Source organism: Elephantulus edwardii, unplaced genomic scaffold, assembly GCF_000299155.1.
Source record: "Elephantulus edwardii isolate Elephantulus edwardi_28Jun2011 unplaced genomic scaffold, EleEdw1.0 scaffold00139, whole genome shotgun sequence".
Classification (NCBI taxonomy): Eukaryota; Metazoa; Chordata; class Mammalia; order Macroscelidea; family Macroscelididae; genus Elephantulus; species Elephantulus edwardii.
Window position 1 is genome coordinate 7,838,078 of NW_006399889.1, and position 21,004 is coordinate 7,859,081.

The 21,004-nt window shown below is 37.7% G+C and overlaps 1 protein-coding gene across 3 annotated transcripts in view; it reads left to right on the forward strand.

Annotated features, from left to right (window-relative positions):
- SLC39A12 (solute carrier family 39 (zinc transporter), member 12) overlaps nucleotides 1–21,004 on the forward strand; it is a 136,341-nt gene that overhangs the window by 82,127 nt on the left and 33,210 nt on the right. For all 3 annotated transcript variants that reach the window (XM_006894302.1, XM_006894303.1, XM_006894304.1), the window contains 2 exons: nucleotides 895–1,053; nucleotides 3,793–3,980. In XM_006894302.1, coding sequence (XP_006894364.1) covers nucleotides 895–1,053; nucleotides 3,793–3,980 — 347 coding nt within the window. The remainder of the gene's footprint in view (nucleotides 1–894; nucleotides 1,054–3,792; nucleotides 3,981–21,004) is intronic.

Consider the following 21,004-nt stretch of genomic DNA (forward strand, 5'->3'; position numbering starts at 1 on the left):
ACATCATGCTTGGGAGGGTTGAGGGACAACGCAGGAGGGGAAGACCCTCTTTGAGATGGATTGATTCGGTGACTGGGGTAATCGGGATGGGCGTGTCAGAGGCGGTGCGGTTGGCGCAGGATAGAGCAGGGTTTAGGGCTGTTGTACATAGGGTCGCTATGAGTCGGAAACGACTCGACGGCACATAACAATAACAACAATTAGATAATATGTATTATGTAACATAATCCTAAAAAAAAAGATGGTTTTTTAAAATTTTGTCCAATATCTAACTAGTCTGCTACTAAAAGTTATTTTTTAAAAAGGCAAGAATATTAAATAATTGAAAACTAAATTTGCTATCAGAGTTCTGTCTTTTACAGTCACAGCTGGGAAATAACTGAAGCACTTAAAAGGGGTCACTAGAGGCAACCACTGTGGGGAAACACAATAATCAAGCTGAGAGACAGTAGGGACAATCGAATGCAGAGGTGACAGTTTTGGAAATCAGAGTCCATTTTACTTGTGAGGAGACTTTTCTTTTATAATTCTTGACAATAGGGACACATGGAAAGACCTCAGTAGTATTTTGTGAGTTTATGACAATATTATTTTCATTTTTTTCTTTTGGCATATCTAGATAAGATGGTAAAATAATGGGTGGCTATGCATAATTTATCTTATTATTAGTCGCATCCATTAGAAAAGCAATGACTCTCCCTTTAAGCATGTAGGTTACCATATTTGCAGCTCAAGCTCTGACATTTTTTGCACACTGAAACCAAATTAGGCTAATTTAATGAGACCCAGTTTAAGAATATCGGTCATAAATGGGAGGGTTACTTTTGTTTGAAAGATTCTGTGAAATTGATAGTGTTCTGTTAATGCTTCTCATAACTTTATTTGGTTCTTTAGGCAATGCCATTAGCTTGCTAGCAATCATGATACTGGTTGGGGACAGCCTGCATAATTTTGCAGATGGCCTGATGATAGGAGCAGCTTTCTCATCTTCATCTGAATCTGGAGTGACCACGACAATTGCTATGTTGTGTCATGAAATTCCACATGAAATGGGTAAGTCTGACAATGATGAGAAATTGCACTTCTTTTCAAAATAGGCTTCTCTTTCAAGCATATGAATGAAAGATGAAATTTTCCACTCATAATTTATTTAAACCAAAAGAGGAAGAGGAGGAGAGAAAAAAAATCCTGTACCTCAGGCTAAAATTCAACAAGGCTTTCTTACAACATTTCCCAGGGTCAGAAATATTTTGAAGGTGCATTCTATAATGGAGAATGTCAGTCAAAGAAACTACATTTTCAAGAAGTTTGACAAAGTCTTTGAAATCTGCATACTAAATATGGGAAAAACATTAAGAAAGGAACTGTACCCATTAGGTTAACAAACAGACCAATGAGATAAAATAACATTTAAATTAAAACCAAACCGTGGTTTCATCAACTTGATTTACACAACGTGTTTAAAGCTAAGCATAAAATTGAAATGGCAGGCGCTTGGTAGCAGATGCCTATGTGACTCTTTTTTCTGGATAGCTGTAATAAACCTGAAATTTAAACCCTGTCTCCCAGGAATCAAGATGGGCTAGAAAAGATATCCCTAAAACAGGCCCAGAGCAAGCCCAGGCTGGCCCAGGAAGAGAGCTTTCAAAGTCACTCTTTCTGCATTTACTTTGAGACCTAGATTGTACCCAGATCACTATTTTGCTCAGTTCTCAGTGTCCAAAATTCTTTCTCTGATTCATCGTTAACCCATCTTTTGTTGAGCAGTTTGTACAAGATCCCTCCTGAGCTCATTGGAATGTATCCCATATAGCTTCCATGTTCTCATGCTCCTGCTTTAAGCTGTTGTATTAATAGTTTAATGTGCACTCTCAGTTGAATACCACACTTTAGTATGGAAAGATGTTTATAGGATTCAGTTATGCCATACAACTAGAAAATGGAATCCTGGCTTTTTATTGATTTCCGGTCTTTCCCAAGTCTTGGAAACTTTTAGAAATAGAAGTAGTATGCACTCTGGTGGCTTAGTAGTAAGCAATTTTGCTGCCAGGGAAAAGGTATGCTATTCGAATCCACAAACAATTCTGTGGGAGAAAGATAGGCAATCAACTCCTGTGCAACGTACTGCCTCTGAAAACCTGCTGAAGAGTCAAGTATGGGTCAGTTCTGACTCTCCAGTATGCAACAACAGCATCATAATTTATGAATAAGTAATTATTCTTTTTGGAAACAGGAGTGACATCTGCGTCCTAAACAACATGCTTCGGAAACTCTATGAACTTTGATAAATGTCAATAGTTGCAGAGGGCTTCAGGCCTTTTGTTCATAGGGTTGCTATGAGTCGTGCTAGACTCAAAGGCAATCAACAACAACAACAACAATTCTTCTTTGGGGAAAGATGTAGGAAGGACTATAATATTTTTATAGGTATCAAGACAGTAAAACAGGTTTTTAAAGGGAATGTTCTTTTTTCCTAAACAGCTTCTGTAATGATTTTAAAGTCTTAAATCAAGTAGTCTTTATTTCTCTCCATGACAGTGCCTGCATGAGTCAATAATAAAGTCCACATCATATTTATTGCCTCATGATTTCAACAGACAAGATTTCAGATCTCTGTAAAAGCATGCGACTTTTTAATGCAAAATGATTTTGCATTTATCTAAGTAGAAAATGTCAGTCTTCAGCAATCTGAGTGTGCCGCAGATCTCTGTAGTTCTAACTATAGGAACAGCATGTTGTTGATGTTGTCCAGTACAGTCAGAACCGATCCATAGCTGATCCTCCAGTTGGTTTTCAGAGTCAGTTAAGCACATGGGAAAAGATTGCCTATCCTTCTCCCATGGAGCATCTGGTGTTCTCAAACCATTGCCTTTGGGATTGTAGCACAGCTTCTTGCCTTTAGATCACCTAAGCTCCCTGTGAAAGAACTAAAAAACTAATTGCCATTCATTTAAATTCTACTTATGGCGACCCCAGGTGTGTCAGAATTGAACTGTGCTCCATAGACTTTTTGGAAGTAGATCACCAGATCTTTCTTCCAAGGTATCATAGGATAGATTCAAACCTCCAACTTTCTGTTTAGTGGCTGAGCATATTAACTGTTTGACCCACCCAGGGACATATAAGAAACAGAATGCTTGAAATGTAACTTCCTAAGAGTTTAATGCCTAGGTTGCTTCTTGGAGGCAAGGATGGTGAAGCTTTGGGCTTGTTAGAAGGGACGCTTCCTTGGACTACGACATCATGACTGGAAAGATGGAGGGTCATAGAAAGAGAGGAAGACCCTCAATAAGATGCGCTGACACAGTTGATGATAACAATGGGCTCAAGTTTATATCAGAGATGATGTGGATGGCACAGGATATGGCAGGTTCAGATGAATTCTTCATAGGGTTCATGAGTTGTAGTTGACTCAATAGCACATAACAACAGCAACAACAACAAAATGTATAATGAATTGGTATGAATCCTAGAAAAATATATGCAAAAGTACTAACCATCCAATTTCGAACATTTGTCCCATTTGCTAAAATTTAAGCTAATCTAATGCTATGGTGGCCCTCGTGGCAACAAGCTGTGCTGCAATCCCAAAGGCATATGGCCATCAGCCACTCTGTGCTAGAAGGATGGGTAATCTTCTCCCATGTGATTAACTACCTCTGAAAACTGGCTGGAGAGTCTGCTATGGGTCTGTTCTGACTTGAGGGTATACAACAACAATAATAGGAAATTAGTTTAATACTAGTATCACTCAGATGCAAATGATGTATTTTTTTCCCCTTGAAATTTCAGGTGACTTTGCTGTGCTCTTGAACTCTGGCCTTTCGGTTAAGATTGCCATTTTGATGAATTTTATAAGTGCTCTCACAGCCTTCTTGGGACTGTACATTGGCCTCTCAGTATCAACTGATCCATGTGTTCAGAACTGGATCTTAACAATTACCGCTGGGATGTTCTTGTACTTATCCTTGGTGGAGATGGTAAGCCTTAGAGATTTCCTATCTTGTTTTTCTGATCATAGTAACTATCAACTATAGAAAAAGCATTAACATGGGTAAAGGAGAGAGAGATAATATACATCATAATATAAAAAGACTTAAGAGGGTAAGAAGGTAATTTTAAACACAAAATAGTATTGTTGGTAAATTTAAGTGGAATGAATGAGACCTTTGAATTGTCAAAAAGTTATTACTAACCCATTCTGTTCTCTTTGCAAGTATATGTGAAATTTACCCTTCCAACTTAAAAAAAACAAAAACAAACTCACATCTGTTAAACAGTCAGCCACTTTATTTATAGAAGGCAAAAGAGTTTGCATTTATCATTGAATCAAAGGATTGTGTGACTTAATTAAGCAGCTGTGTTATAAAGATCACTAATTTAATCTTTAAGTTTTATTACCAAAGGCTATCTATACCGTGTGAGAGAGAAGATTATTATACAATTGGGTCTCTAGAATGGCAACATATATCTCTTAAAGAGGTCCCTGCTTACTCTAATGATAACTTTTCACTTTTGGCACTCTTAAGGACCAATGGAATTGGAAACACTTTTTTCTCTTAAAATTCTGATCTCTCACTGATGATTTTTAAGGTCACCTTATTGGATTTATTAATAACTTAAACATTGCACGCTGAATGCCGTTATGATTCTTGTTCAGATAAGGCAAATAAAAATGACAGAACTAACAAAAGAAGTATTAAGTGATGAATAATCAGCAGGAAACTAGTCTGAAAGGAAGTAAAATACATTATTATAGATATCATGATGCAGATGAAATGAAATAAGCTTGAAAGTAATATATAGAATACGCCTGTTGAGATTAATTGATGTGGCTGAGTTAAATTATCATCTTGGAAGTAAATAAAGAGAAAATGCTTCTTAAGTAAAAAAGTCTGGGAAGCAGACATTGGTTTACACAAACAGAGCAACAGTGGCTTTATGAATTCAGTTTCAAAGAAGAACTCTCAAAGGAAACACCATCACCTTTTAAAATCTCAGTGTCAACTCTTCTGACTTTCTGGTTGTTTTTTAAACTTCTCATGGGATTCAAGTAGATGACGTAAACACTAAATGTACTACTATGCTGATAAATGTCCTTGAGACAACTGTGAGACTCATAAAAATTCTACTCCTAATCATAAAGAAAGCTAACAACGGGATGAATGCTACACTCCATTCCCGAGCTCCATTCCCCAGCCCAAGGCCAAGATTAATGAATCCTGCCACACTTTCTTCTAGCCTTTCCTGACTCCCAAAGCACACAATCACTAGTCATTTCATGATACGAGCTCCACTTTGTTGACATTTCAACATATCAGTCCTTGAATTCAATCTTGAGTCTCCTTATATCCAGTTTTCTATTTCCAATTTCTTTCTTACAGTCTTTCTTAGAAGCCTTATGAGTTAGTTTGGTTCACTTTCTGTATGCTTTTTTTTTTTTTTGTCAGAATCTGTGTCTCTCTTCAAATAGGATAGATGTAAATATATGTGTATGAAGTCAATCATTCCTATTTGCATCTGGGTCTACTTTCCCAAAAGTAATCTGGGAAGATGATCAAGAACTATTCATCATATACATGAATTTCCCTTCAACATTGGCTCTCCCTGGCCTGGTAAGAAAGCAAGTGGCTGACGTCCTGTGAGATTCCAAGCAGCATAAATCTTGACCATATTGCAGAGTACTACTGGCCAAGGCAAAAAAGCATGCTGGCAAAAAGACAGGAAAGAAAACACTCTTGAGTTTCCTGGGGCTACTTCCTATAATCCAGGTCGCCTGCTCTCACGGCCTTCTGAGTAACTTCTAAACAAACATGGCACTTTCACATAGCAGTGAATTTAACTGTTGCTGTACCCTAAGACTGTGCCAAAGAAAACAGTCTTTTGTTATTTAGAGGGATGAAAAAAAAGTTTCATGACTCTGTAAAACAAGTAAAGAAAATAAATCACAGCAACTAAAGGGTAAAGGAGAAGACCTACATCTCATGGTTACTTACAAAATCCTGGACATTTACCAGGCACCTTCTGAGCTGGGTTGATGTGACGAGACTAACAAGACACTTACTTTGTTGGTTTGTTTCAAAGAAATTGGGAAGGTTATTTCAAAATCCCAAAAGTAAAAGAATGAGGGCAACAATGGCATCACTAGCAATGAGGTCAACAAGGAAGGAGTCTTCTCTGTGTAACCTGCCAGCATCAATTCTCTGAAGCTGAATGGTCTTTTCCAAGCACACCATTGAATCATTTCTAAAGAAAGTTAAGAGTGGGCACAGCTCTGGGTGGTCAGAGGACACGAACTCTTTCTTGTAAAGATCAGTACTTTAGACTGGGTTTTCCCCAAAGTAGATTTTAAGATAAAGTTTGTTGTAAAGGCAATGTGTGTGGGAAGAGATTCCAGGGAGCAGGGGTGAAGGGTGGAAGGAATGAGGAAGAAAAGTCAATATATGCATTTTTAATAAGTTGACTATCATCGTGGGGGTGTCATCACTCAGGTTGTTCTCAGAAGGCTTATGAAATGTGTCTCTGAAGTGTTTGCTTGAGAAATGAAAGAGGGTTTATGCATGGCTGTTGTTTGCATTGTCCAAAGCTAGGCCCACAGCATTATCCGTCCACACTGTGTATGCATGCCTGCCGAGTGAGTTTCCATGAGGGCACTCATGCCAGTGGATCAAGGAGAAAAATGCAGCATGGGACAGAATTAAAACTTTTAAAAAATGAGTCAGAGTCTTGCAGCTAGACTCGGTGGCAGTGTCTGAGATAAAAACTGAGTCTGTAAGATTATGGAATAGTACAGAAACAGTACCAGTTGCCATTATGCAAAGTCTGATGCATGGGTAGCCTGTGTGTGTCAGAGGAGAACTGTATTCCACAAGGTTTTAAATAGTTGATTTTTCACAGGCATATTGCTAGGCCTTTCTTCCAAGTGTCTCTAGATGGACTTAAGCCTCTAACCTTTAGTTAGCAGCTGAGTGAGTTTACCATTTCCTCCATCTAAAAAGTTCAGAACAGCACACAAGCAATGCTAATTAACAGCTGACCCATTTCATTCTCAAGTCTATTTAAGTCTCGTCTATTCCAAAGTCCCTCCATGCTGGCAGCTAGCCAAAAATCCTACAAGAAGGGCTTCATGCAAAGGAGTTAGTGGAACAATCCCCAGATGTCTGGTCTTGAGGACATATTTCATATTTATCATTTTGTCCTCCAGCAACCAAATCTCAATTCTTCTCACCATCAAGCAACATTTTGGCTTACATAGACTTCATTATTGGGAAGAGCAACCCAGATCTTTACTAAGAAGTCTGAGTGTTAACTGTTCTGTTAAATATTAGGCCATGATTCTTGTAGTTAACTAGTCATCATTGACCCAAGGCATGGAAGCACCATTGCCTTGCCAATCGCCTGCAGTCTTAATATTCTCCTTCCCTCCCCATGACTCTTATATGTAATCAGTTACAATTACTCCCACAAGTATAGTTCATTTTCTTTATCACATGACCTTTGGCATGAGAAACCCAAAATGACCAGGTAGTATTCATAATTTCAAGTTCAGTAGTCTTAGTGGAAAGAAATTCTGCTGACAACCCAAAGTCACAAAGTTCAAATCTACCAAGTGCTATGTGGTTAAAGAAGGGCAATTTACTAGTTTCAATTTACCGTACCCCATCAGAAGGTCAGGTACGAGTGATATCTGACTCAATGGTACAAAACTACCCCAGTGACCAGGAATCTGTTTGCAAGAACAGGAAGCACAAATTCCAGAAAGATAAAACTGGCAATGATACTATATCATTGCATTTTATATTTTCTGTGCTTAGCTTATTTCTGTCTTCCTGCTTACTTTAATTTGTATTTGTCTGTTTTCTAGATCTAAAGATGGAATGTTCTATTATTTATTTGAAATTCTTTTACTTTCCTAATACAGAACAGAACAAGTTACTATTGAGTTGATTCTGCTCATGGCAACTCCTGGGGTCAGAGTACAGTTGTGTTCTAGAGGGTTGTGATTTTCATAAAGCACCTTAGGACATCCTGTGTGATGAAGTCCTCATGGTAATGACCAACATTTAAAGTGGATCACCCACTTTTAAATTTCTCTTGGGTGGATTTGAATTGCTAACCTTTTGGTTAGTTTCCAAACATTTAATAATTTGTGTCAACCAGACACTTACTCATTTCTTTTCTAATGTGAGTTTCCTTTGAGTTGATTCTGATTCCGTAGAACGGCTTCACAGGGTTTCCAGGCTGCTCGGCGTTATGGAAGAACACTGTCACGTTACATCTAAAACACTAAATCACTGGGCCACGAGAGCTTCTTTATTTTCTAAGTATCTAAATCTACACATTTCCATTTAAGAACTTCTTTGACTGAATTTTATAGATTGAATATGTTGTGTGTTTAGTATAAATCATTTTGAAATGTTTCTAAATCCTCATTTTTTTGACTGATGGCTACATAGATGTAGGTTAACTTATTTATAATGATTTTTAATAATTCGAGATATGTTTTAATTACGGATTTTTTTTTTTGTTCAAAGAACATACTTTGCATTATTTTAGTCTTTTTAAATGTTTTGAGACTTGTTTCATAGACTAGCATATGGTCTATCTTGGTGAATGGCCCATGTGCATTTGAAAAATGCATGAATATAGCAGCTGTTGGGTGTGGGGTTCTGTAAATGTCAATTAAGTCAGGTTGGTTGATAATGTTGTTTACATCCTCAAACTCCATACTCATTTTTTCTCTGCATAATCTGTTAATTACTTCAAGCATGATTTTAAAATATCAACTGTACTTGTAGATTTGTTTCTTTCTTTAGTGCTGTTGAGATTGCACCATGTATTTGAAGTTCTGTTTTTAGAGACATGCACATTTAGGGTTATCTTTTTGAGAAATTGAGACCTCAGTCAATGCTAAAGAGTGCTCTACTGGCTAGCCCAGTTGAGTTGCTAATCTCAAGGTTTTACTTTTCTGGTGGTTTGAATTCACCAGCTGCTCCTCTTGAGAAAGCGGGCCAGACTCCTTGGTGAGCAGGTGACTGTCCAATGGAGGGCCAGCCTGAGTCAGAACTCTTTAATAATTATTCTTTTAGTCAATCAGTAAAGAAAGGCCCCTCTTTATATATGGTTAAATTCTTTGAAATCTCCTTTGCCTGAAGTGAATCTACTCTACTGTTTACAGTTTTTCTTTTCTTTTAATAAAAATCATAAAGATTCTGATTCCTGACATTGATTGCAAATCCCACAGTAAAACAGCACCCTTCCTATCTTCCCACAGTTTTAATAATTTTTTTTTGTCCTTTATTTCTATCTCTTCCTATTTTCTGAACTTTATCATTGAGAAAATGCTACCCTTTTATTGTATGGTTGGTTGGTCCCTATAGAGCTAACCTCCTTGCTAGTATTTATGTTCTAGGTCTGTCTCTGTTTGGCTGGAAGTTGAGCCACAGGAGTGTCTCAATGGTTATACTGTGCCTCAATGGTTATAGTTTCTAATAAAGTTGTTCATAGGGTCTCTATGACACATAACAACAACAACAGTGCTTCAGTAGTTAAGAACTTAGCTGCTAACCAGAAGATCAACAGTTCAAAATAACCACTTTCTCTGTGGGAGAAAAATGCAACAAACTGCTTCTCTAGATTGTTGTTGTTGTTACATTGTCAGACACCATTAGATTGTCCTCAACTCACAATATTTTAATGCATTGTTACAGCTATTATGTCAACCAATGTCCCTGAAGGACATTCTCATATTTTATGACCCTTTTCTAAATAACATGCATCTGGGAACCCTACGAACTTTGATAAATGTCAATAGTTGTAGAAGGGCTTCAGGACTTTTGTTCATAGGGTCGCTATGAGTCTTGCTCAACTTGAAGGCAATTAACAATAACTGCTCTACTTTATTGGTGTCTTTGAGTTGTGGTGCTGGAGGAGTGTTGAACATACCATGGACCACCTAGAGAACAAACAGATCTGTCTTGAGTGAAGAAGAGAGTAAAACCAAGTTTCTTCTTGGAGGAAAGGATTTTGAAGCTCTGTCTCATATACTTTGGGCACATGGCCAGGAGGGACCAGTCCTCGAAGAAGGACACCATATTTGAAAGGGTGGAGGGACAGCACAGGAGAGGAAGTCTCTGGATGAGATGGATCGATCCATCTGGGTTAAAGGGGATAGATCTGTCAGAGTCTGTCATACTGGCTCAGGATAAGACACCATTCATCTTGTGACATAGGGTCACAACAACAAACAACAACAACAACAACTACTTAACCATATATGACTTTTTCCTCCAGGGACTAGTCCCTTCCTCATATTATCCCAAGGTATGTAAGTCAAAATCTCATCATCCTTCTAAGGAACATTCACGCTACAATTCTTCTAAGACAGACTTGTTCATTTCTCCACCAAGTCATACATATAACATATTCTTTGCTAATAGCATTATTCAAAGCTGTCCATTCTTTACTCTCCCTTATATGTTGTCCAGCTTGCATATGCATATGTTGTGGCTGTTGTTACGTGCTAGCTAGTAAGGGTCATGGTGACCCTGTGAACACAGATCAGAACCTTTCCCTATCCAGCTATCTCTGATATTCTGAATGCATTGTTACAGCCACTGTGCCATTTCTTCTTGTTGAGGATCTTAATCTCTTTCTCTGACTCCTCACCTTTCCCAGCGTGATACCTTTTTCCAAGGACTAGGCCCTACTGGAAATATGCCAAAAGTATGTGAGACAAGTTTTATCATCCTTGCCCCTAAGGAGGACCTTGACTGCATTTCCTCCAAGACAGACTTTTTTTTGTCATTTTGGCAGTGTATGTAATATTCAGTACTTTTCTCAAACACCACAATTCAAAGGTGCTAATTCTTCTGGGACTCTTTCAGATGCATAGGAAGCAACTGAAAAAACAATGGCTTTTATCAGGTATATTTGAATCTTTAAATTAATATCATTACTCCTTAGCACTTTTTAAAGATCTTTGACAGTAGATTTCCCAATGTAACACATCTTTTGATTTCTTGACTATTGTTACCATGGGTGCAGATTGTGGATCCAACTAAAAAAAAAATCTCTGCAATTTCTCCATTTATCATAATGCTGCCTGTTGGTCCAGCAAAGAGGATTTTCCTGCATTAATGTTGAGGTGCCACCCATATTAAAGGCTTTGATCTTCTGCAACAAGTACAGTCAAATCCTCTTCAGATTCTGCAAGCAAGGTGTGTCACATTTATAATGCAAGTTGTTAATGAGTCTTCCTCCAATCCTGATGCAATATTCTTCTTTATATAGAGAAGCTTCTCAAATTCTTTTCTCAGTATGCAGATATTGTTATGGAGAAAAGAGAGAACCCTGACACACATGTTTATTGATTTTAAAACACACAGTGCCCCTTTGAAGCAATTGACAATTGCTTCATCAGCTGTGTGTAAGTTTTGCATGAACACAGTTAAGCCTTTTGGGATTCCCGTTCTTCTCCATGTTATCTGTAATTTGTTATGGTCCACAGAGTCAAATGCCCTTACATAGTCAATAAAACAGAAGTAAAGGGGAGCTCTGGTGGCCTAGTGGCAAGAAGCTACAACTACAATCCCAGAGGTGCGTGGTTCGAATCCACCAGATGCTCTGCCGGGGAAGGAGGGGCAATCTCCTCCTGTACCAGTCAGATCTGATTTGATGGTACACGCACACAAAAAATAAAAAAAATTAAAAAAAAAACAGAAGTAAAAATCTTTATGAAATTCTTTTGTTTTCAACTAAGATTCATCTGGCATCACCAAAGATATCACTCAGGTCACAGCCTCTTCGGAAACCAACTTCAATTTATGATAGTTTTCTGTTGATATACCGTTACGGCAGTTTTAAAAAATAACATTCACTTTGGAGAGGTCCCTGACAGCTGACTTTGCCAATGCAATTCGACTTTTGACTTCCTGACTGCTGGTGTCAAGAGTGTTAATTGTGGAGCTGAGCAAGCTGAAACTGTTAACAATCTCAATCTCTTCTCTGTCTGTCATGATGCTGCCAGTGGTAAGACTCGTTGTTTCTTGATATTGAGCTTCAATCCATATTGAAGTCTACAGTCCTTGACCTTCTGCACTGAACGTTTTGGTCTTCTGCAGTTTTGGCAGGCAAGGTTGTGTCATGTGCATAACACAGGTTGTTGATGGGTCTTTCTCCAATCCTGATCCACACTCCTCTTCATAAAACCCAGCCTCTCAAATGATCTGTTCCACATACGAGTATAGAACTTTTGGAAAAAACTGTAGATGTACAGAAAACATTCCTGATAACACTCCTTTCCAGATTTTGAACAATACAGTGTTTTCCTTGCTCTGAGGACTGCTTCCTGGTCCAAGTATAGGTTTCCCATGGGCACAATCAAGTGTCCTGGGATTCCCATTCATCTGACAATTAGCTATAATTTATTGTGATCCACTTAGCATAGTCAATGAAGCACAGACATTCCTCTGGTACTCTTTGCTTTTGACCAAGATCCATCTGACATTGGTGAAAATGTCTCTAGTACCATGGCCTCTTCTAAATCCAGGTTTTATGTCTGGTAGTTTTCTGCTGATGTAGTGTTCCAGTTGCTTTTGAATAATCTTCAGCAGAATTGTGCTTGCATGTGTTATTAGTGTTATTGTTCTTTAATTTCCACAATAAGTTGGGCCACCTTTTTTTTTTTTAAATGGGAATAAATATGGATTCATTCCACTCAGTTGGCCAGGTAATTGTCCTCTGGATTTCTTGACACAACCTCATGAGCACATCTAGGGCAAGATCTGCTTCTTAAAATATGTCTATAGTTATTCCATCAATTCCTAGGGTCTTAATTTTTTTTCAATTCCTTCAGAGCAGCTTGAACTTTCTCCTTCATCACCATTGCCTCTTGGTTATGTGTTATTTTATGAAATTCTTCTGTGTCAGCCAGTTCTTTTTGGTATAGTGACTCTGTATCCTCCTTCAATTTCTTTTAATGTTTCCACAATCATTCAATATTCTGCCCATAACATCTTTCAAGTTTTGCCACTCAAGGCTTGGATTTATTCTTCAGTTCCTTCAATTTAAGAAATGCCAATTGAGTTAGACCCTTTTGATTTTCCATCTCCAGTTCTTTGCAGATTTCATTATAATACTTTGCTTTGTTTTCCTGAGCTGTTCAGCTCCTTAACTTGTAGCATTCTTTCCTTTGTTTTGGTGTCTAGGTGTCCCAGTGCAATATTCTGAGATTCATCTCAGTCTTTTCTTCCTATTCTGTCTTTGTAATGACCTTTTGCATTCCCCTGTCTTCATTCATCAGTGCTTAAAGCCTCAAATATCTTTCTGAGATGATTTTTAAATTCAAGTAGGATAGATTCAAGGTCAAATTTTGGTACCTGTATTTTTTACTTAACCTTCTTTAACTTTAGTTTTAACTTGCATATGAGTAGTTGATGTTCTGTTCCACAATCAGCACCTGACCTAATTTTCACAGCTGATATTGAGCGTCTCCAAAGATTCTTTCCATGTGTGTAATTGATCTGATGTTTGTGCATACCATCAGGTGAAATTCACCTGTGTAGTCATTGGTTATGTTTCTTATAAAATGTATTTGCGGGGGAGCTCTGATGGCCTAGTGGCAAGGAGCTGCAACTACAATCCCAGAGGCGCATGGTTTGAATCCACCAGATGCTCTGCCGAGGAAGGAGGGACAATCTCCTCCTGTACCAGTCAGATCTGATTTGACGATACACTCACTCAAAAAGAATAAAATAAAAAAAAATGTACTTGCAATGAATAAATCATTGATTATACAATATTCTGTCATTCTCTCTCCAGCCTCATTTCTGCCATCAAGTCTATGTTTTCTGACTACTGATCCTTCTTCTCTGTTGCTAGCTTTTGCATTCTAGTCATTCTTCTTCTTCTTATCATTATTATTAATGCATCATAGTTGCATGTGCAATCAATTTCTGACTGCAAAATTTGATATAAATCTTCTACTTTATCCTTTGGCTCTGGTTGTTGATTCATATATTTGAATGATAATCATATTGACAGGTCTTCCTTGTTTGCGTATAGATATTTTCCGATTAGTCAAAACAAGGTATTTGAAGATTGATCTAGAAGGGATCTTTTTAACTATGAAAGAAACCCCATTTTCCCTCACTTTTTAATTGTCAGCATAGTAGATCATATCATTGTCTGATTCAAAATGTCCCATGCTAATAATTTCATTTCACCAATATCTAATATGTCAATATTTATGTATTCCATTTATTTCTTAATAATGCCCAGTTTGTCTATATTCATGTGTATTATATTCCATATTACAAACATTAGTTTCTGCTTACAACTGGTCCTCCAAATTGTGTTTCCAAATTTGAGGATTCAGCTTCTGGTGCCATCTCTGCTAGCCTTGTATATAGGTAGGGCTTTCAAAGGCCTGTTATTTTGGAAGTGGATCACCAATACTTCTTTCTAGTTTGTCTTAATTTGGATGCTCAGCTTTAGAACAATATCTGATAGACAAGCATTTTACCGAAATTATCAGATGAAAGGCATTTTCCCATTACAGGAGTAATCAATGTCAATCACTCTACTCCTTGACATGTGTGTCTTGTCCTGTCCCTTTCGCTGCTTCACCAGCATCCCCTTCCACTCCTGCCTACCCTGTCCAGCATCTACCTCCTCCCCTAGCCAACACTGGATATGATGGTTCAGGCTTCAAGTCACTTCTGTGATACCTTGCACCTCATGCTGCTGCTAGTCTCTCCTGCTGCTTCCAGTCTCTCTTGAGTATAGGAGGCTGTAAGTCCAAATCCCGTGTACCAGCTTCAGAGAAGGATTTCTGTTTGAGACAGTACTGAGGAAAGGTTCTAGGCCCTGAGCTTCAGCTCCAAGATTGTTGTCTTGTGACTTAGTGTCTTTGCTCTTCTTTTTGTGACATACTGCTGTTACAGTAGGATAATGTCCTAGGTGAGGGCTATGTCTCTAGATCTGGTATGCTGGAAGGCTCACAGACTTGATGCTAATTTGGGTTGGATCTCTTGCCTTGCTTTGAATCCCTGACTGTTGATAAAGCCTGGTGGAATTCTGGGAGGATGAGCGTTACCTGATAGTGTTTGATAATTTCCACATTCTGTTGGATTTTTTTTTTTACGGGAAAAGTATGGACCTCTTCTAACCTGTTGACCAAGAAGTTGTCTTCCAAATTTCTTGACATTTATTGGTGAGCATTTTCAGAGCTGCATCTATTTACTGAACATGTCAATTGGTATTTCATCAGTTCCTGGGGCCTTATTTTTTGCCAATGCCGTCAGCATAGCTTGAACTTCTTCTTTCATTACTATTAGTTCTTTATATTATACTTCTTGAAATGTTTCTATGTCAACTAACTTTTTTTTTGTATAATGATTCTTTGTATTCCTTCTATATTTTTTATGCTTCTGCATCATTCAAAGTTTTACTCATAGAATCCTTCACTGTTGCAACTTGAGGCTTGAATTTGTTTTTCTGTTCTTTCAGTTCAGGTAAAAGCTGAGTGTATTCTTCTCTTTTGGTTTTCTAACTTCAGATCTTTGCACATTTCATTGTAATAATTTGCAGTTAAGCCACTGAGAGTCATGGCCCCGTCAAATTGAACACCTTTTGGGGAGAACACAATTCAACCTATGACATATCTCAGAATGAGAAGAGAATGTCTTTTTTCAGTTCTTGATTCATATGGTATGACAAATGAAGTTAGACAGAAGGCTGTGGTTGTAATCATCCCTGTGTGATTTATTTTTTCTCTTTCACTAGAGAAGCTTTCCTCATATTTTCATAAAGTTTGTGATAATCAATGCCACATGCAGCCTGATTTGCTCATTAGGGCTAACAAAGACTGTTTACAAATTTAATTCGGCTAACATTTACTGAATACCTAACTTGATCATTGTTAATAGATACAGTATGTTTATAGCTCCATGTTCTCAAGTGTCTAGAAGAAAATCAGGAAGGTCAGACGATTATTCTGAATGAATAACCTTATGCCCGCATGTTTAGAGAGTTTTACAACAGAGCAAGGGTGTTGCCTTATCATCTACCAAGCCAGAGCTTGGTTAGGAAAAAAAAGACAAAAGCTACTGAGTGTGTTTTCATATTTATAAAGGCCAATCTTCCTAGTTACCAACTCTTCAACATATTGTGATGTCATGGATGACTGTTTTGAAAATTTTCTTGGATACAATGCATGAATAAAGATTTCTAAAGACTGGACCAGGTGAGAGACTCACTCCCAGAGCCAATACATTGGGGTGCTGGGAAGTGAGGGGCCTGTAACTCCCTAGGAGGGAAAATGCTCCAGACAAGTTGTCTGGCAAGTTTGGGGCCAGTTCACAAATCAAAGAGGGGAACAGACTTTAGGTGAGGGGGCTGCAATCAGGAGGCCCAGAGCCAGCACACTGAAGCTTCCTGCCACCCCAACCCCCACCCTGGACAGAAGCTGCTCCAGTATGGTAACCTGATTGCATCACTCTGCAGACCTAAGGAAACAATAAACTTCAGGAGAAAGGGCTACAATCAGGCGAGAGGCTCACTCCTAGAGCCAACACACTGTGGTGCTGGTTATTGAGGAGGCTGCAACTCCCTAGGAGGGAAACAGTTAAAGGAGTGACACCTGGCTATCATAAAGACAAGTCCAAAGACCAGAGAGGAAAATAGAATTTCAGAGATGGGGCTGAAATAATGCAAAAGACTCACAACCAGAGTCAGTATATTGAAATGCTGGGGATGGGAGCTGCCTGTCACCATGCAGGCCAGAAATTAATTCAAGTCAGGGGCCTGGCTATGACATTTTGCAGGCCAAAGAGGATAATAAACTTTAGGTGAGTGGGCCACAATAAAGTAGAATTCCTGTAGGGCTACACTGCAGAGCAGAGAAAATCCAAAATACTTTAGGAATGGCAAATTTTCTCATTCCACATGCCAAGAAAGAATTTCAGAAGAGAAAGTTCCCCAGCTCCTAGATGGAACACTTTAAACATGCAATTAATCAACAACATCATAAAAATAAAGAACTGTCAATAACCTATGTAGACATAATAGAAATAGCTTAACACACACCGAGTAAAACTTCACATAATGTCAAAGAAGTAGCAGGCAGCTTCAAATATTGTGAAAAACCAAAATAAGCTTTCTCCTAAAAAAAAGCAGATTATACTACTGACTCAATGATTACCTCAGAGACTGGAAGGCAAAAGAAATATATTCATGTGAAGTTATATGAATAGCTACAGAAGAAGGTATAAATGATAGAGGAGGAATGAAAGCAATAAACAAAGCTAATACCCCAGAGACAGGAATTCAGAAGAAATTTATTCCTGTGGAGTTACAGGAACAGCTACAGAAGAAGGTTTAAGTTATGAAAGAAATAATAGAAGCCATAAATAAAGCAAATACTCCAGAGACAACAGCATACTTCATTAAATTTGAAAACCTACAAGGAATGGAAAAATTCCTTGAAATTCACACCCCACCCAGATTGACAGGGACAGATGGAGAACACTTGAACAGACTCTCCACATAAGAAAAATTTAAGCAGGTAATAAAAAGATTCCCCCCAAAAAATGTCCTTGCCCACATGGCTCAATTATACTAAACATTCAGAGAAGATCTAGCACCAATTTAACTTAAATTATTTTTAAAAATGGAAAAGGAAGCATCATTTTCAGAATCATTCTGTGACACAAACATAAAAATATATCAAAACAAGGCAAAGACATTACCAAAAAAAAAGACAACTACAGGCCAATATCTCTAATGAATACAGATGCAAAACTGCTTAAAAAACAATCCTGATCAATAGAATCCAACCGTACATTAAAAAAACCCAACTCATTTTGACCAAGTAGGATTTATAACAGCTATGAGAGGATGGCTCAACATAAGAAAAATAAAATTAATGCAATGAACCACATTAACAAAGCAAAGAACAAGAAGGAAATGGGAAATTTGAAAAACAGTATATTCACACTTTGTAAATAAATCAGAATAAAATTTAAAAAAATTAAATTTATTAGGGGGGAAGAATCACATGATACTATCAGTTGATGTAGAAAAGATATTTGGCGTGATCCAATACCCTTCTGATTAAAACACTCGTAAAATAAGAATAGAAGGGAATTTCTTCTATGTTGTTAGTGTTGTGTACTGTGGAGTCAAAACGGAACCATAGCTGATCCTTTGGTGGGTTTTCAGAGGCAGTTAACTGTATGGGAGGAGACTACACATCCTTCTCCCACAGAGCAGCTGGTGGCCTCCAACCATGGCCTTCAGGATTGCAGCAGAGCTTCTTGCCGCTAGGCCACTACAGCTCCTACATTTTGAAAAGTATATACACAAAACCAAGAACCAACATCATTCTCAATGGAGAAAGGCTAAAGGCATTTCCCTTGTGAACAGGGACCAGGCAAGGATGCCCATTTTGTCCACTCCTATTCAATATTGTACTGAAAGTATTTGCTAGAACAATATGACAAAGGATAGAATAAGAGACATCCAGATTAAAAAGAAAGATATCCAGATCAGCAAAGAGTTGGTAAAACTGTCACTGTTATATGCAAATTAAATGATAGTATACACAGAAAACCTCAAAAACTCAAGAAAACCACTTAGAACTAATAAGACAATTTAGTAGAGTGGCAGGATAAAAAAATCAATATAAAAATGGTATTTATCTATAGTAACAAAGAAAACACAGAGAAGAAAGTGATTTACAATGATTTTTGAAAAGTTATTTTAAAACATTTACAATATTGTTGTTCATTGCCATCTAGTCAAGCATGACTCATAGCAACCCTATGAACAGAGACCCGAAGCCTTTCTATAAGCTATCATTGTTTCTAAAAGATCATAAAATTTTCAGAGGCATGTTGTTTAGAAAGTGGATGCCACTTCGGCTTCCAATAGCCAAACATAAATTGAGAGACTTGGAAGTAAACCTAACTGGAGACACAAAAGACCTTTATAAAGAAATTACAAAGCATTATTGCAAGAAACAATAAGAAATCTAAATAAATTCCATGTTCACAGATAGAGAAGACTCAATATATAATAAAAATCACACCGTTACCAAAAGTGATCTCAATACAGATAACATCTATTTGTCAAAGAGATAGAAAAGGCAATTGTCAAGTTTAGTTGGAAAAAGATCTCATATAAACAAAGAACTTCTGAAAAACAAAAATGAAGTGGGAGGAATAGCACTTAATGATCTCAAAACCTATTACACACACACACACACACACACACACACACACACACACACCCTACCCAACCCCCTAAACAACAGACCAACAAACCTTGTATACCCCTCCATTCCTACTCCATCCCCACTTTGGTTCCCATGCATATTTTACTAGTTGTCCTATTTTTATAACAATGATTTTATGCAGTACTTGTTCTTATGAGACTTACTTAGTTCCCTCCACATAATGCTGTTCAGTCTCTCCTAAGTTATGTAGTATTTTTCAAAATTGTTGCTCCTGAGTTCTGAGTATTCCATTGTGTGCATGTACCACAATTTCTCAATCTATTCTGTTGTAGTTGAACACTGGTGTACAAATGTCTGTTTGGATCTCAGTTCTAATTTCCTTAGGGTATATTCCTAGTGGTGGAATAGCTGAGGAATTTGAATTTTCTATGTTCAACTTTTTGAGGAAACACCAGACTCTTCCAGAGTGGTTGTACCATGTTACAATCTCACCAACAGTGTAAGAGAAGGGTGAGGATGGGTAGAGGTTAACAGTTTGCACAGCTTGGTGGGTAGATGGAGGGGGTTAAGGAAATGTGACAGGTCCGGGTGAAAAGATAGGGTAATGATGGGCAAGATCCAATGGTGGTTAAGTTTATAAAAAATAATGTATGAGAATGATTGTATAAAACACTATAAGAATAAAGAATAGTGTGAAACACAATGTAAATGAACTTTGTAAGCAAACCAGTATAAAATACAATAAGATGGAAATCCCCCCAAAAAAAAAAACCAAACCAAACCTATTACATACTTGAAGTAATCAAAACAGCATGCTACAGGTACAATGACAGACACATAAACCAATAGAACAGAATTGAGAACTCAGAAATTAACCTACTCACATATGGTCAACTGGTATTCTACAAAGAAATCAAGCCTATCAAATGGGAGAACAACAACCTCTTCAACAAATGGAGCTGGCGAAACTGTCTACCACCCGCAGAAAGCTGAAGCAGGATCCACATTTCACATTTTACAAAAATTAACTCAGGGTGGATCAGAAACCTAGAGGTAAAGCTCAAAATCATAAAAATCTCAAGAGACAAAGTGGGCCAAACTTGGAAGGCCTAGCCTATGATATAAAGAGGCTGGAAAGCCAGCCAGAAATGAACAACCAGGAATAGATTATTTCAATGACTGGGTCCTTCTGAAGATTAGGTCCCTGTGTGCATCAAAAACTTTTTTTCCAATAGAGTGAAAAGAAAACCTATAAACTGGGAAAACATTGGGCAATGCCATCTCAAACAAGGATCTCATAACACAAGTTTATAGAATCCTAGAGGGCCTCCGCAAGAAAAAGATTAATAACCCAATTACAAAATGGGCAAAAGTCAATGAAAAACTTTATACAGAAGAATATAGTCAGATGTTAATAAATGCTTGAAATCACTGGCAATCAGAAAGATGCAAATCAAAACCACAATGAGATACCATCTTATCCCAGTGACAGTGGATAAGTTTAACAGAACAGTAAGCAATAAATGTTGGAGAGGATGTGGAGATATTGCAATTCTTTTTCTTTTTTCTGAGTACAGTGTACTTTATTGATGGTACATGACAAGATGAGTTCTATGAGGCCCTCTCCTTTCTCAAAGGGCCTAGATGGACACTGTGTCAAGGATGTGAAATTCTTTGTGTGTGGGGATCGATTTATAGCAATACCTCCTCAGAAGCTGAAGAGTGGTGTGTGTGTGTGTGTGTGTGTGTGTGTGTGTGTGTGTGTGT